This window comes from Pelecanus crispus, chromosome 1, assembly GCF_030463565.1.
Source record: "Pelecanus crispus isolate bPelCri1 chromosome 1, bPelCri1.pri, whole genome shotgun sequence".
NCBI classification, from domain to species: domain Eukaryota; kingdom Metazoa; phylum Chordata; class Aves; order Pelecaniformes; family Pelecanidae; genus Pelecanus; species Pelecanus crispus.
In genome coordinates, this window is record NC_134643.1 from 7,688,207 (window position 1) to 7,705,758 (window position 17,552).

At 43.4% G+C, this 17,552-nt stretch overlaps 1 protein-coding gene across 1 annotated transcript in view; it reads left to right on the forward strand.

Annotated features, from left to right (window-relative positions):
* Positions 1-17,552, forward strand: part of CAMK1D (calcium/calmodulin dependent protein kinase ID) — a 225,865-nt gene that overhangs the window by 96,321 nt on the left and 111,992 nt on the right. Inside the window, exon 2 of the mRNA XM_075716484.1 lies at positions 1,977-2,108. Within this exon, the coding sequence (XP_075572599.1) occupies positions 1,977-2,108 (132 nt within the window). The remainder of the gene's footprint in view (positions 1-1,976; positions 2,109-17,552) is intronic.

Genomic DNA, 17,552 nt, shown 5'->3' on the forward strand with positions numbered 1-17,552 from the left:
ATCAAATGACTAGGACTATTGATAATAGGAAAGCAAAGAATAGGTCTTTAAAAACACTTCGGGTGGCTTGATTTCCTTATTGTGCAAGCCATGAGGACCAATTGTGTGGACTGTAAATTGGAGCCTGTGATGCTCTGACGTGCCGTGATAGATTATACACAAAGCAGAAAACAGTGACTTGTTCCTCTACTTAGAGTGGCATAAATGTGGTCAGAATCTGGACCACTATCCAAATTGAGGCAAAACATTCTTGGTTCAGAAGGTCACTACCACATGTAGACAGGCTGTCAAACATCTGCCGTAACAGTTTGCAAAAGTCTCTTTTAATCCGTTCCTAAACTTCCTGTCACTGTTTCCCTATCGCTGCTGGCTACCAAAGCCTTTCTAGGTAAACAGATGCTTTCTTTACAAAGCAGCAGCCTCTTCGTTTTGCTTATCCACTTATCCGCTGGCTTAATGATTCATTCAGTCGTTTCACAACTCAGGAACCGTTGGTGAGGTCACAGCTGCTTGGTTGTGTCATCGAAGTGCATGACTTAAAAAGGAAGAGCCCGGCCAGGAAAGGAAACACTTCTGTTTATCTGCAAACATCTAGATAAACAGCAGTTGCAGGGAATGAAAGTCAGAGAAAGTTGGTGGTAGGCAAATGAGGCTGTGATCAAACATTAACGTTCTGAGAGCAGGCTGGAGCGTGGCTGGCTTTGCTCAGCCTGCTGCCGAGCCCTTTTCACAGAGAGCTCTGTAGAAGAGCAGAATAATCTGCTGACAGAGGGGAAATAATGAAGGGAAGTGTCCTGCCTCTTTTTATTTTGTGCAAATAAAATATGATCCTTCAGCTGGTGAATTCTTCAGTTGTGATTTGGTTAGACAAGTCCTTGGTTCTGATGTCTGTTGGACAAATTGGGTGCTTCAGGAGGCGGTTTTGGTGAATATGAGCAAAGATTTGCTGTTCCTCATCAGGCCGATGCTCTGCCTTGCCCAGTACCTCACTGCTAAACCAGTAACAAGCACTGGAATATGGGCGGCCCCAGTGTGCCAGAGCAAAGGTCCATCCAGACCAGCAGTGTCTGAATGATGCTCAAATGCTCAGAAAACAGTGTGAGACAGAAAAAAAGTGTATCTAGTACAGACTGTAACACTTTCCTGGCTTCTCCCCAGTAAGGTCCAGATGCTTTGGGGGAAGCGATGAGAGTGCAAGAAATAATACGCTGCTATGGAATAACCTAACGAAGGAGAGGCACTGCCCACTCTTCACAATTAGTGACTGGCTGCTGCGATGAAGTTTCTTTATTTGTGTAATCCTCTCTGGGGTAACCGTGGGGAGGCTGCTATTAAGGCCGATGTTTGGACTTGTGATTTAATCCGATTCTTTGGCTTTAGTGATTACACACACAGCAGTTTGTGTTGTGGAATAACTCTGTGTACACAGAGAAATTCTGATGCTGCTTCCCTGTCTGAGTCAGGGTTGAGCCAGGGGGAGGAGATGCTCTGGGCTGCCAGGGAGGACCGAAGCGGAGGCCCTGACCTCTTGTGGTCACTGAGGAGCCGGGAGCACTCTTGGCACTGGTGCATCATTTAGTCCTAGGGACTTCGTGCTGCTATGTGAATTAAGCATCCTAAACCTTCAGGAAGAGGGAAAAGTACATCATCCATCAAACTAGCAGCCAGACAACAGTCCATGCCTCTGTGTGTGGAAATGGTACTTTCTGATTTTCAAGCTTTGCTCCTACCTTTGCTGGATTATGGTTCTTTATTAAAATTGTTGTATTTGGTAAGCCTTTAATGTATTGTGTGAATGTGAATTTCTGCATATGTTTGTAAAGGCAAAGAAAGATGCTCGTGATGATGTTGCTGTGATTAACAAGAGTGGCTATCAAAAGGCACTAGAAGAACTAGTTTTGATGGTTATGTTTCGGTTAACAGCTGCCAAAGGAAAGACATCACTTAAAACCGGGGTTTTTCTTTTCTTCTTTCAGGGGTGCATTCTCTGAAGTTGTTTTGGCTGAAGAGAGAGCGAGTGGGAAACTCTTTGCAGTCAAGTGCATTCCCAAGAAGGCACTGAAGGGAAAGGAAAGCAGCATAGAGAATGAAATTGCAGTTCTGAGAAAGTAAGTATCAGACCTTCATTTCTGCTTCTTCGCTTCGATTAGACTCCTGCTTTTAAGGAGCAGGAACAGTGATTGACAAGTGTGACTGACAGGTTGTTCAGCCCATCACATGCAGACAAGACCATCTGAGTTTAAATGATGCTGAAATAATTTTGAGAAACACTTTGGTTTTCTTTTGTATTAATACTGCCAGATGACTGCAAAGTGGGAAAGGAGTGGAGTTAGAGTGGAGTAAAGCCTATGATGCCTTAAAAAGACCTTCTCCATTAATAATGTCAGCAGTTGGGTCACTGGCTTTGAGGAGAGCAGGACCAGGGTTGTTATTTCCAAGTGCTTAAAACGGTCTGTATACTAATTGCTCTAAAATTATGGCATGCTATGGATTGTTATAGGAGATGGTGATAACCTGTACCATGGAAAGGTACCTCTGCCACTTCTGAAAGTGACTTTGCAAGGCAACTTCTACTTTATCAGGGTTGTCCATGGTGTGTATTTTTTCCTGACCATGGCTGGAATAGCTGTATAAGAAAAAGTCAGCTCTTGACTGCTGTGAATTAAGTGTACTCTTTAGAGGCTTGATCCTTACCTCTTCCTCATCTTATGCCCTGAAGGTGGGATTCATCTCACCTGACTGGAGACACTGGGATCTGAACTCATCACCCTTGACTTTCTAGGAAATGGAAAGAGATTGGTCACTTCAGGATTGATCCATGTAACTTGTTTTAAACTTCTAACAGTACCTTCTCTTCTCATTGAATTAAAGGTAGTACAATTATATAGAAGTCTGTCAGACTGGGGCACTCTGATTCCTGCTGCACTGCTGTCCCTATTAGGACTTCTTGACCCAGCTCTTTTAGAAGTCGTTTAGAAGTTGATGGCTGATCATCTGGGCACCATGTGACAAAACTGATCCTAAATCTTTAAAACTAACTAGATGCTTCTGAACTAAATGCTCAGACAGCCTAAGTCAAAGGAGCAGGTTCAAGAGCAAACTCAGCCATCTCAGTAGGCAGAGGGGATCCTTTTGAGTGGAGGGACATAAGTGGGGTTCCAAACATTTGTCGCAGTTGCCTTGCCATTGCTGGACCCTTATCAGGTCAGTACAATGTAAACCCAGTGATAAATGCAGCATGTTGGCTTGCTGTGCAGTGTTGTTGAGAACCTGTCATGAAGCGCAACCATTGCCATCTCCATAACCAGGTAATAATGGCCAATAACTGGTAGCTTGAAACAGCCTTTCTTTATATGGGTCTGTCCACTGATACCTGTGAGTAGAAAAGCAGCAATATTGGCATGCAGTAAGGATTGCCATGCATCAGCCTTGACCCTAGGCTAGTAGAGCAGAGAAATCATTGAGGTTATATCTTGCTTCTGTGTTGTGAAACGTTTCTGTTCTCTGCAATCAATTTTCTGAGAAACCAGGAGGCAGCACCCAGGCTGTGCTATTCCAGCTGCAAGGGCAGGAGAGTGAGTGGGCAGAAAATTCCTTGATTTTATACACTTAGATCTACTTGGTGTCTTGTCCTATGCACATTAGAACCTTGAGATTTTTCCTTTTTTATCTCCTGATGTCTTCTACTTAGCTGTTGCTAATACAAACTTTGCATGTCATTGTATTTATTCTGAAAATAGACATCTTTGCTAGCAGACACAGTATTGAATTTTTATGTGCCACCAGGGAAACGCTTAGAAAATAACAAACTGGATCTGTCTACAGTTGAGGAGAGGGGATGTCATGGTTTAATCCCAGCCGGCAACTAAGCACCACACAGCCGTTCGCTCACCCCGCCCTGGTGGGATGGGGGAGAAAATTGGAAGAGTAAAAGTGAGAAGACTCGTGGGTTGAGATAAAGACAGTTCAATAGGTAAAACAAAAGCTGCACACACAAGCAAAGCAAAACAAGAACTCATTCACTACTTCCCACCAGCAGGCAGGTGTTCGGCCATCTCCAGGAAAGCAGGGCTCCATCACGCGTAACGGTGACTTGGGAAGACAAACGCCATCATTCCAAACATCCTCCCCTTCCTTCTTCTTCCCCCAGCTTTATATGCTGAGCATGACGTCATACGGTGTGGGATACCCCTTGGGTCAGTTGGGGTCAGCTGTCCCAGCTGTGTCCCCTCCCAGCTCCTTGTGCCCCCAGCCTGCTCGCTGCTGGGGTGGGGTGAGAGGCAGAAAAGGCCTCGGCTCTGTGCAAGCACTGCTCAGCAGTGACTGAAACATCCCTGCGTTATCAACGCTGCTTTCAGCACAAATCCAAACCATAGCCCCATACTAGCTACTGTGAAGAAAATTAACTCTATCCCAGTCAAAACCAGCACAGGGGATATCAACCTGTTTCGCTGTTCAATGAATTCTCTGCTTCAAAAGCTGTCAATAAAAATAGATTTGAGATAGGTGGAGTGGATCCTGAGCAGCTGTTGCTATGCTCCAAAGGCATCCAGGTGTTTTGCTTTTGTTTCTGGTAGCTTAATACTGAGTGGGGATGGCTAGTTTGCGTGTTGTCTAATTAGTGGGTAGGGTGCCAGAGACCTGGGCTGCCCTGCGTGGCTATGAGGTGCCACAGCCTTAACATGCCATGCACCAAACCACCGCTTCTGAAGGGCATGTGCACAGAGGATGCCTGGCAGGAGGAATCGGTCCCTGTTCCCTGAGAGGAAGGTCTAGAGCCACAGAGGATGGATCCAAAGCAAATATAAATATGCACATGTGTCGATCCTGGTCTCCATTTCTGGTTTTGCATTATGCCTTTGGGGGGTGCTTAAACTCCAATGCAGTAAAAGTCCCAAAGGACACCCTGCCTAGCTGAAATGCAAGCAAACTTCTTGTGATCCTTTAGAGAAGGATCTGTTGTCTGGCACTGGACTTTCTCCTCCTACATTCAATCGTTAGATTTTTGTCTCACTCCTAACAAGGTACTTGCTTTCTGGCAGATATCTGCCAAGTGCTGTGAAATGCAACTCTTCTTGAGTTCCCCTGGTTGTATGTCAAGCCAGGGTCTACTGGGGAATCTTGAATATACTCCCTGCAGCCTCTGTCAGCTCTCAGGTGAGCTGCTCGTGCTCCTGTGTGTGGTGAGCAGGTTTTTAGGGACAGTCAGAGATTGTACTGGCTGTGTCCAGGGCTGGTACACACAAGTATCACATATACTTTGTACCGTCAGGCTGCCCTGGAGGAGGTTTGACCCTCTGCCAGTCCTGCCAAATCATCCCAATCTGGCAGAATCAATACAGAAAAGGGTTTGGATGATGTCACGTGTTGAAGTCATAATTTAAATAACGTTTTTTAAACTCGGGACTAAAAGTCTGTGCACAGAGTGCTATAGGAACCTGATGGTGAAGGCATGAATCCAATGACCGCAACCCTTTGGTCCCCCCTCGCTTCTACTGCTGACTTCCCGTGTAACCTTAAGTATCTTCTGTGTCAATATTTATTGTCTTTATTCAAAAGACTTTCGAATAAAAAGTTTTACCTACAGTTCATAGAATCACGGAATGCTTTGGGTTGGAAGGGACCTTTAGAGGCCATCCAGCCCAACCCCCCTGCAGTGAGCAGGGACAGCTTTAACCAGATCAGGGTGCTCACAGCCCCGTCCAACCTGACCTGGAATGCTTCCAGCGATGGGGCCTCCACCACCTCTCTGGGCAACCTGTGCCAGTGCCTCACCACCCTCATTGTAAAAAATTTCTTTCTAATGTCTAGTCTAAATCTATTTTTCTTTAGTTTAAATCCGTTATTCCTTGTCCTGTCACAACAGGCCTTGTTAAAAAGATTCTCCCCATCTTTCCTGTAGGCCCCCTTTAACTACTGGAAGGTCACAGTAAGGTCTCCCCGCAGCCTGCTCTTCTCTAGGCTGAACAGCCCCAACTCTCTCAGCCTGGCCTCGTAGGAGAGGTGCTCCAGCCCTCGGGTCATTTTGGTGGCCCTCCTCTAGACCCGCTTCATGCCTCTCACCCCGCCCCAGCAGTGAGCAGGACTTCATTTTGACGTCCTTTCTTGTGTCAGGAGACCCAGGAGAGGGGGTCTAAGAAGGGAGGTTTCTGGGCTGGCCTTTTAGTGTGAAATGATTGCAGCATCCTGTCAGTCCTCCTTGTGTGTCTCAATTAAAAAGCTGTTGGAAGTATTAATCCAATGTTCTGTTTTGGGGAAGGTCAGTGGTCCCCATGTGAAGTACATGGAAGGTAAGAGATTTTCTCTCTCTGTCTGTGGGCTTGGACGCTCTTGCTGCCAAAACCAAATGACACATTTTAGAAGCGATGTTCTGCTAACAGAGGAGCGAGCTGCCAGCCAACTGATCTGCATGTTTGTGTGAGTGCCAGAGTGAATCATGCATACTCCAGCATTTTATTTTTCCAGCCATGGCCAACAAATCTGTTCTTAAAAAAGAAAAAAGGCGGAAGAGCCGTTAAGTCAATATTTACGCCTAGCAACCTTAACAGGGTTCTTCCAATATGGACTCTTTTGTGTCCCGTGGAAATCCATGGCAACATTCCCCGAAGACTCAAATGGGTGGGGACGGAGTGGGAAGGAGCTCGCTGTCTAGTGCAGTGCCAGGAGATACTAAGTCTGCAGTTAATCCAGGAGCATAAGCCTGACAAAGTGTTTAAGCATATGCCTAATTTTAGATGGTAATTCGTACCAGTGAAATCAGCGAGTAGGTTGAGCTCACCTTGCTGAACTCAGGCTTCAAGGGATGCTTCGGAGCAGGGTGAAAGTCACCTGCGTTTGGTACCGCAGCAGGAGGGGAGTTTTCTTAATGTCTTTGATTAGTGCCCAAACAACGCGCTGGTGCACAAGGATAGCTGCTGCTTCTAAATTGCATGCTGGCTGCCTGTAGCTGGACACACGGCAAAATATTACACTCATCACAAATTCAGGTGAGAAGCTGGCCTGCATCATTTTTAGGCTTTAAAATGTATTTCTTTTGCAAAGGAAAACATGCTATGGTTTAGAATTTGTTTGAGGAAAACTGGATCTCTAAGCCAGGACTGTCACAGCTCTGTTAACTAACCGGGTGTGGGGACTGACAGCACGTGGTCGCCTTTGCGTGGCACAAACTTTTCCTGACATGAGATGTTGGGAGTTTCATAACCTGCTCTGAAAGCAACTGTTTCCTGCTTTTGAGCAGAAAGGTAAATGCAATCCTTTCCATTGTTTGCTGTAGAATAGAGGAAATTTCTTCCACTTATGGTAATTGTGCAGGTGTGAACACGCTGAAAGATGAATCGTCTGTTCGACGGGTTCCTGAAGGCAGTAGGTGGTGTGAAGAGTTGCACTGCAGAGAAGCACCAGTCTGACGTTCTAGTTAAATAGAAAAAAAACCCCAACCTTGTAAGAGTCAGACAGTGAAAAATATGCCTGACTTTTTTTTTTTTTTTTTCCCCCTAGTTTACACCACTATTTATCACAAGAAACTTTCTAGCTGCCTGGGTAATACCTGCATAATGATACAGATTTGGTGCTGAGTCAGAGTGGAGCAAGGGGAGGAACGATAAACTGTGCGTGGCCCTGCACCCAGGTGTATTGATTACTTAATAGCAGTAATGTGCACAAATATGTGCCTTGTTAAGCAAATACTGTTTAGTTAGCAAATCATAGTTTCTGCTGAACAGGGATTTTAAAAATAATTTATAAACTATTTAAGTATCTTCTGTTCTCACCCCCTCCTCTTTACTCTCCTAGATCCTCTGGGAGAGGCACCATTAAATTCCATATTACAACTCAGAGCCATGCCTAATTGCAGACTGAAGCCATTTTTCCTGTTAAACAGCATGATCAAACTGTTTCTAGCAGGTCAGCTATAATTCTGCCAGTGCTTTCTATTCCCGTTTCCTCGGAAGATGGGGGGACTGGGTGTTCAGGCAGTGATTCGTGCCCAGGCGGCTGCCTCGCTGCTTATGTGCCAGCACCTACAGCCAGGAGCTGCTGCTATAATAAGGAGTAGGGAGAGCGGCAGGGAGGCATCCTCCTGCAAAGTCTGGGAGGTCAGGGCTGTACCCATCTCAAAACTAAACAAAACCCAGCAATGAAATGTTTTCCTGAAGTGGGTGAAATTGTGGCTGTTCCTGCTGTCCCGTAAACCAGATGATGGTCAAAGGGGCCCCTTGCTCCATCCCAGGAGGCAGCGCCATTCCTGACATTACAGAGGACACCCTTGATAACAAATGTGGAAAAATCACCCCTTCAAGATTTACGTGAAGACTAAAAGGGTAACTTAAAAATTTGTACCTTTTTGCTCCTTTTCAGTAGCCCATTGACAACCTCCCCCTAAAGCCTCTCTGTCCCAGATTCTTGTCTCTGCAAGGGCTTATCCCTCTGGGGCTAGCCTGATAGCCTCTAGGAAGATGAATCCAAATTTAGTTTTGAAACCCATTAGTTACCTCTTATTAAACTCTTCTGTGCAATTTAACTCAGAATCAAAGGCTACATTAATTCTGAATAAAATTGGCCATGCAGAAGTTTAATGTGCCCTAACATAAATTTGGGCATTTAATTAATTCAGATGAATGTTCCTGAGTGACTTTGTGGGACAGACCCATCTATTCAAGCCACGGCTGTCTCTGGGTCAAAAAATCCAGCCCTTGCAGGCCTGGATGGTCCCATACTCCATTTCTGAGTCCAGAGGCTCTGCCGGTGCCCACCAATGCTCTCCTATGGTAATTTTTCTGTGCAAGGTCAAGCAGCTGGAGTACAGAGCCAGCTGAACTGCAGAGGAGACACTCAGATCCTGTGTTGGTGAGAGCTAACGTAAAAGTGATGGTAATTAGCTTGTGTAGCTGATGTACAAAAAGCTGTGGGATTTGGGTGTAAGGGGTTAATGACTAATTACCTCTTTATGCCCCAGCGGTAAGAGCTCTTTTTTTTCTGTAAAGAAATGAATGGGATTGTTAGGAAAGGAAAAAATAGAAAAAGCACTTTGCGTCTCTGGCTGTCAGGTAACATTATTTCTCTGAAGCTTTGCTTACCCTATAGACAAAACAGGCTTGCTGCTTTTTCTTTTTTTTCCTTTTTTTTCCCCCTCTGTGAATAATGGTGAGAAGATAGGCTGCCTCAGCAAGAATTGAAGAGACAGCTGGTTGTTATATTAAGTAATCACTTTCAGAGAAAGCTTTTATGTGGATTTACTTGTTAAAACCTGGCTTGCTCATGTTGTTGCAGTTGTGCTGGGGTGACAGAAGGCTGACTCTGCCCTCCCTGCATGGCTGTGCTCAAAGCTCTGCCAACTGCAAATCCAGGGTATCCCGAAAGCTGGCTCCCCCGCGGGGCCCCGAGGATGGCTCGGGGTGCCCAGGCGCGTGGCTACCGATTAGGGGGTGATACCCAGTGGTACTATTAATGATGTTGATGTCAGTGGTGGAAGAGTAGGGCCCTTCTAAGAATATGGTGGTTGGCATCTCGCGTGGACAGACGTCATCGTTGCCCCCATGCATCTGCTGGGCTGGCCGGGGTGCCTGGTGCCCACCTTTGGAGCCACCCTCACTGCTGGGCACCACTGCAGGCATCCCTGCTAGGGAGGCAGGTTCAGCATGGAGAGAAGCCAGGATCTACAAAACGCTGCAGGGTAGGGGGACAGTTGGGCATGCCTGGAGGCTGACATCAGCTTTAGACCGTGAGCTCATCTCCTGAATCAAGGAGATGCAGACTGGATGAATTGCCCTTCTCCGGTTTCAGGCAAAAGTGAATCTGACCCTATATATGTGGGTATGGCACAGGACACTGCTGCCTTGGCACTAGTAGTTGACTTCTTGTTAAGCAACTCATTTTGCTGCAAAGAATTCATGCGAGTGAAAAAAATATGAAACCTGAAACAAAGCTGACACCATTTTTGATCACTGAGATGCTGGAAACTTTGCAGGGGAAGACTCTGCAGCCAGGACTGCCTGGATTGTATTTCATGCTAGATTAGATGTAAGCTGATGTAGGGAAGTAGATCAAGGCATCTTAAAAATCCTAAAATACATTAAATGAGAGAGAAAAATCCCCTCTGAAATAGTAAACACAAACAAAATCCCTTGTATCTTCTCTGGTCTTACACAGTTTCATTTACATGCAGTGCGCTCCGTAACAGCTTTAGCAATGGTGTGCGGCATTTCTGGTTTTAGCCTGCCTTCGCACTGGGCATATGCAGACGGTTGTGTTCCTTGAAGTAGGTTATAGTGTGATAAGTCATTTCACTGTAATTGCAGGGTGACGATGCAGCTGGTTTCTCTTCTGGGGGCAGTGGTTTACCAAATCTCCCTTGCATAACTGTTATTCTTCAAGGTCACCCCATACCCTGAGTCAACTCAAAAAATGGCATATCTGTGCTGGGAGGAGGGTGCAGGTCAGAGGGGATGAAAGTACATTATTGCTCAGAGCTCTGGCTCTCTTCCTTATTGGAAAATAAGTCGATGTGTTATGGAAGAAACAACTGCTTTCTGAAATAGTTGCTCTAAGGCGCTTTCAAATTAGCGGAATGGGTTTTTCAGCCCTAGCTGGAGCCTGCTTCTGTGCCACATGTGTGTTTTATGCGGACCCTGTCCCATGTGTAGCTGGAATAACAAAGCTGGGGTCCTTTCAGAGCTCCTAGCTGAAGAATAAGAATATATACCCTACTTTCCAGTATTTATTACTCAGAAAGATGGTTACAATTGTGTTCCAGTGGTACAAGTATCTGATTATATGCGCTGTTGTCTGTTACCTAAAAGGAAAGAATTGTTTAGGTGCATAAAGACTCGTTAATAAGATCTAACAGTTTGATAAATGACTCAGCTTTCTATCTGGATGCATAAGGTCTGTCTTTGTTACACTCACATGTTTAAAGCTAAGAGTTACCTAATCTGCAAGCACATGCCTTCAGTTTGGGATTATTTTAAACTCACAGAAGCTAAAGTGGGTTAGTCTTTTCATGGGAGGACACTCAGCTGTGAGACTATCCCAAACCACAGTAGATGTGGGGAATTAAAAATTGCAACAGCTTTGTTTGAAGCAGTGCTACTAGAGGATGCAGGGTTTTGGGTGGTGCAGTAGTAGTAGGGAAAGCATTTTCACAAGTGCTTGCAGCCCAGGTCTTCAAGGATGTGTTGGTGCCTAAAAGCTGCTGAAGATGTAGTCCTAGGTGGCTTCGTTGGGCAAAATACTTCCTCTTCTGTTTTTTCTCACAAGATTCTTCATAGGGAAGCTGGAATATCTTCTATAAAACTAAGTTGTTTTTTTTTTTTCCCTGAAAGTAACTTCTTCACTTGGAAAGAATGTAAAAGGCTATTTAAAGGTCTCATGGCATTAGCAAAGTGAAGCTGTCCTTGTCAAAATATTATCGACATATTGCATTTTGCCTGTCTTCTCTAACTTAATCTTGAAATATTAACCGGAGGAATTCGGTGTTTTATATTAAGTTATTGTGATGTACTGTTGGGCGCCAGTTAGTTCCTAACCACAAGATCACCATATTTTGATGACTGGTAAGTTATTTACATGCACAGTCCATGCACATCAATGGATATTCTTGTATCTTACTTTTATACTATTAAAATCCATGGCATTAACTCGTAAAACACTGGAGTATCTGAGTGGTGAATTAGAGTTATAATTCGTGAAGCACAGCATAGAGGAAAACAAGTAAATGCAAGGTAGGATTCATCTGGCCAGCTGGAATCATCCTCAAGGTATGCAGCTGCATCTGAGCTCAAATCTCACTTGCTGTGGAAATCATCAAATATGCATTTCTAAGTGGATCAGAATGTACAGCAAGGAAAAACAAGTATTCCAAAAACATCAGTTCAAGAAGGCATATACACAAATCTTATCAGAAATGACAGTTTTCGTGAACACACCTTGTCCAAGGCAGTTGTTTGCTCTTAGCACATGTGAAAATGCTTTATGAATACAAGTTGATGTATTTTCAGCCTCCATTATATGAAACTAGACCAGTAATGTTATTGGTGGACCAGTTTTTGTGACACGTGACCCCAGTGTGAATTTAAAACAATTCCATTTGCAACTTCTACCTCCTGTTTTCATTTATAGAAGATGAATCACAATTACATTTTGTGTCTCATTAAGGTCATGGTTCTAGGTGTGTTGAACCAGAGTTTGGCAGAGGGGGCTGGCTCCAACCATAAGAAAATGGCAAAATACTTGCACTCCATCCCACTTCCAGTTGCACCAGGTCAAACCTAACAGCAACCTCTGTGTTTGGAATATATCCAATGTAACTTGAATTGACAGCTGCATAAATTAATTGGTATTTGGCCAACTAAGTCTGCAGTTGTCATCTGTAACACATACTGATTCACTTTTATAATGCTTACTCATACAGCACTTTGTGTTCACTAGGAGTTTTGAAGAAAAAAAAAAGTGAAGAAAAAATCTGTAGGTACAGACTTTGTCTTTTAATAAAGAAAGAAATACAAGACACTCATTTAGTCTCTGGGCTGCCCTAGTGCTAAGTTTGACCAAGGAAACGGTGCTGACAATTTTTTTCTGAATTAAACACTGATTTAAAAAAAAAAAAAAAATTAGACATTCTTATTTTTTAAGTGTGCCTTATATTCACAAGGCATTGGCTTAATTAGAATAGCTTGTTTTTATTCTGAAGTAAGAGTGGCCATACTAGGGATTTGTTCTTCTGCAACTATAGGACTTTAAACCTATTCATCAAATCAGTAATATTTTCCTTGATTGCATCCATGTTTCTATGTCTCTGGCTATCAGAGACAGCTGGCTGTACTGCCCAGTTCTTAAACCTATGTAAGTGCAGAAATCTCTGGGTTAGTTTTAATACTGACAATTTGTATTAGTAAGTGGACTATGAAATCATTTCCCTAAGGATATGTGACAGCTAGCTTTTACTTTGCCAGATATTTTATCAAATTAAAATTATGGAGCATTACATTAAACAGGGATGTTACTGCCTCCTTTACTTCCCCATTAAATTTTTTTTCCAGGAGAGTAGACATAGGTGAATTCAAGCTTTCTTGGAGACAAAACACTCTTTTTTTTGAAGGCATTTAAAAATCTAAATAGCAGAACAGATTTCTTTTACTTGAAAGTTTGTTCAATAACTTTTGAGAAGAGGTAGTAGTAGGAAGCATTAGCAAATAATCTAATATATATTATAGCTCCATATTGAATCAAAAACAACTGAAAAATGCATAGCAGTGAACTGTGCCAGATATGTTTTTGCACACCAGCACTGACTCCTTCTGAGATTAGTCAAAAATTTCTATATATAATCTGTTTGGTTTCCACAAAATAGAATAACAGCCTGCTTCAAATATCTTCATACCTTTGTAGTATCTCCTGTCTTAACTGACGCACCAGGGATTAAACTGGGACCTTTTTGGACTTTTACATATATATCTTTACAGCCTCAGCTAAGCAGCCGTGCCCTGCGGGCAACTGGAACGGATTCAGACATTGGTGGACTGGGCACCGAGCACAATAGTTAACTCATGCCAGAATACTTGCTTGAAAAATACACATCAGCGTGGAGTTGTTTTTCAGCTGTTTAAGACTTTTTTTGCCCTCCACCAAAAGCAGAAGAGTCCACATGCAGCCGCAGTATTTGGCATAATACATTTTGTCAAGGAGCATCTCTCCGGAGCAAAGTCACTCCCGTGTCTGCTGTGAACTTGGTAACTAGAACAGAAAGCAGCGGCTGTTCACAACTTCGCTCTTAGAAAGGATAATAGGGGTTTTCTAACTGAAAACAAAGAGGAAAAGGCTTTTTTTGTTATTTTTTAAATGCTCTCTTACCTGAGTCACAACAAATATGTGGATACGGCACGATTGACAAAGATGTAGCTTCTATTGGCATTTATATATAGAAATGCCAGTTCTTCCTTTCCTAAGGATAAAATGTTACTGTAATAGCAATGGCTGTCTGCTTTTATATTTACTACAAGTGGGTTGGGCGGGAGGGAAGTTAAAAACTATGGTGAAGTTTGAAACTTTTCCTTCTGTGTTTTTTGGGTGCACGAGAAAATTGCCGTTGAGTGGAGCTGCTGTGTGTCCCGCAGTGTTTATGTCTTGAAGGCATCGTCCTTGCCATTTATGGTGTACAAAACACGCATCCAAACCATGTGGCATCAGCACGGGTAAACGAGCACTCGTCGTTAACAAATAGACATGGGAAATATGATCTAATGCTATTCTGGTCAATAGGAAAATTCAAAGTCATTGAACTTGGTTACATGACTCTTTGAGGCTCCCTTGAGAATCTCAGCCCAAAGCAAAAGTGGAAAGAAAGCCTAAGCTGAGGTCGCCCATGAGGCTTGGGGGCTTTGCCTTGTGCAGTCATCCAGTGTGGACTCAGGGCTTTATACATAGCAGGCGAGCTGCACAGCCTCCTTTCCTGGTTTCCAGTGCCTCCTGAACTGCTATATCAAAAAGAAGACCATAGCCCATATATGTGGCTTTACTCTTCCAAAGGTAGTTACTCCATCTTCATGCCCTAGTAACTCAGGCACAGCTAAGCCAACACAGCATCCTGGCTTTCCCGTAGGAATATCTCTCTGCTGTCTCTGGATGATGGGTGTGAACGGTGGCTGTTTTACGGTGTTACGGCTGATGTAAGCTGCCATGGCTGAGGCCAGAATTCAGCCTGCAGAGAGGGAATCTGCCAGGGACTGGCCATGTCCCCTCTCCTCCCTCCATGTAGCTGTAGAGCTGGGACAAGGGAACCCAAAAGGCCGCTTCTGTGAGAGGATGGGGAATGTGGTCTGCATCTTACAAAGTGGGGTTTTCTCCTAGTTCTTACTGCTGGCATTAAGTTGGTTTTCCTTCTAGAAGTTGAAAGAGAGGTACAGAGTTCACCATCAAACTTCACCCGAAAAGGACGGGATTAGCACATAGAGATTTTTCTCCCATCTTGGCTCTGATTTATTAGGGCCCTGAATTGCTGACTTTGTTTAAAATTCCTTATTTCATTAGAAGCATATGTTTCTGATTTTCTTTCTTATGATGACATAGTTTGCACTCTTACCCGAGAGCTGCTTTCTTAATAGGACCAACTATATTTGGAATCATTCTGAATTGCTCTTGAAATGGAAGATAGATGTCAGTATTTCTGGCAATTTTTCTACTGTTTTTCTTTCCCCATAGTTGAGTGTTAAATAACTATTCAAGCTGGGAACACCTATACCACTTTATTTTAACATAATTTCATTAAATTTGGTGTTGTATATGCTCCCAGAGTAGCTCATATAGGTAAACATATTAGGAGGGTGATTTCTGGAGGATTTAGCAAATAACAGAAGGGTGTAGTGTAGTGTAGAGTGTAGAGGGTTGTGCTTTGCATCAGTTTACACACAGGGAAGTCTTACAAGCTTTAGAGACCTGATCCTGTGTTGACTCTGTCACGTCCATGTCTCAGGTAGACTGGAGTGACCTTTTTAAAAGCATCTGCACAGGAGAGGGATCTGGATCCCAATGAAATTCTCTGTCCAGGGAATTTGGTGACGTTAGGAGACCTCATGAGTTTTGGTACTGTCAGCTATAAAATTTCCGATGTCACAATTATGCCTACAGCATCCATGTGGGAGATGGCTGCTTTCTGTTCTTGGGGGCTGGTCATATGTAGTCCATGACCCTCCTTCCAATCCTTTGCTGTCTTGGACTACAAACGAAGATAATGCCATTCCTATCTCCCAGGACCTAGCTGCTGGGTCTGCCTTCATTAGCACTTTGATCCCTCCAGCATCAGCCCCAGCTTTCTGCTTCCCTGAAGGCAGCATGCTAGAAATAATGCATACCCTGCAGCATCTCAAAATACAGGGTTTACACTCTCTTTAGTATAGATTGCATTTTTAATCCAATTTCCATGTCAGAACAGTTTGGATTGTGGCATGTAAGGGTAAACTGAAAAATAATGGCAGCAAGTTTGACTTGGTTAACAATACATAGGTGCTTGACTTGTGGCCATACATACCTCGTGAGCCTTTGCATGTTAGATCGTCTTTGCCCAGTGGAGCAATTTATCTCTAGTGGGCAAGGTAAAGAGAGTATCTTCAGTGTAAGGGTGGCCAGCCTGCCCTCCATTGTGCCTCTCCTGTCCTTTTGAGAGAGATGTGTCTCGTGTGAGAGGGAGCACTCAACTCAATATGCTGCTGGTCTCAGTCTTGCACCATTTTGGAAACTTCCTTAAGACTGTCTTGTAAAAAAGCAATACACCTTTTTCAAGAAAAAAAACAGGACCTGAACTGCCCAAAAGTTCAGGCTAATTTTGGATGAGACTTTGGGTTTAGGCAAGCCCTCTCTTTAAACACTGTGTTTCATTCTGAAAAGAGAAAGTCACTCACCTGGTCTGACCTTCTGCATCAAGTGGGCTGTTATTCCACCTGTTTATGCTATATAGATCTTGATAACTGGATTTGACTAATGCATAGTGGTTAGAAAGGTAGCCAGGCTTCGTGGGAGTCTCCTGATTATTCACTGCAAAATTATCCCCTATACTCCTTCCAAAAAATACTCTATTATTCCTATTTGTCTGGGTTTAACTTCTATTTACTAACTTTTAGGTGTTTCTCATAGTATTAAAAAAATCTGGCGTTTCTTTAATTTTCTGCCTGTTTAGCTACTTGTTTTGTGTAATCTGTCTGGTTTCACTAAGCAGAATTGAGTAGGGTTCTTCTTTATAGACAGCATTTGGCACTTGGAGAATATTTTGGTCATTCTTCTTGTGTACTCTGCAGCTAGAAGTGTTCTCATGGCACATAGTGATTTATGAGGAGAGTGACAGGAGGAAAAAAAAAAGCATTTTCAGAGTGGCGTAATCCTGAAAAGTGCTTGATTTGGTAATAAGCCTAATGATAATCCAGATTTTATCTTCATTTATTAAATAAGTGCCCTTGTGAAGTTTGGTTAACTGAGAGATAGGAAGAGCTGATTTTAGGAGCACACTGAGGCCATAGGGGAGAGACATGGGAGGGACCCATAGACAAGGACGGGAAATATCTGGAAATGGGGCAAAAGGAGGGGTTTTGGTGGGGGAATCAGCTCCCCAAGTGCTGTAGGCAATTTGCTTCTTGTTTTTAGGAAAATGAAAAAACATAAACCCAAGAGCTTATTCTGGAAATGGCTTTATAATAATGGTTTTCAGCCATTTGAATAGGCAGGTACTTTAATTTTTTCCAGTGGCAGGGCCAACTCCTGTGCAGCAATTTAATTTGAAACTCACAGACAACAGATTTGCTTTTTTAGTTATCCTTTACAGACCCTGTGAAGCCCACAGACCCCCAGGGTGGAAACCACCCCTCTGAAGCATGAATGAAAAGAAATTAAAGAAAAAAAAAAAAAAACCCACAGGAGAAAGCAGAAGTTAACCATGGCAGGCTAAAACTAATGCGGAGGAGCCATGCTGGATGCCTCCAAGTAGCAGTACAGTTGTGGAAGAGTTAGTATCAGATAAGGTTTTCAGGAAATCACTGTGTATTAACATTTTTTTTTCCACCCTCAGTAAGTAC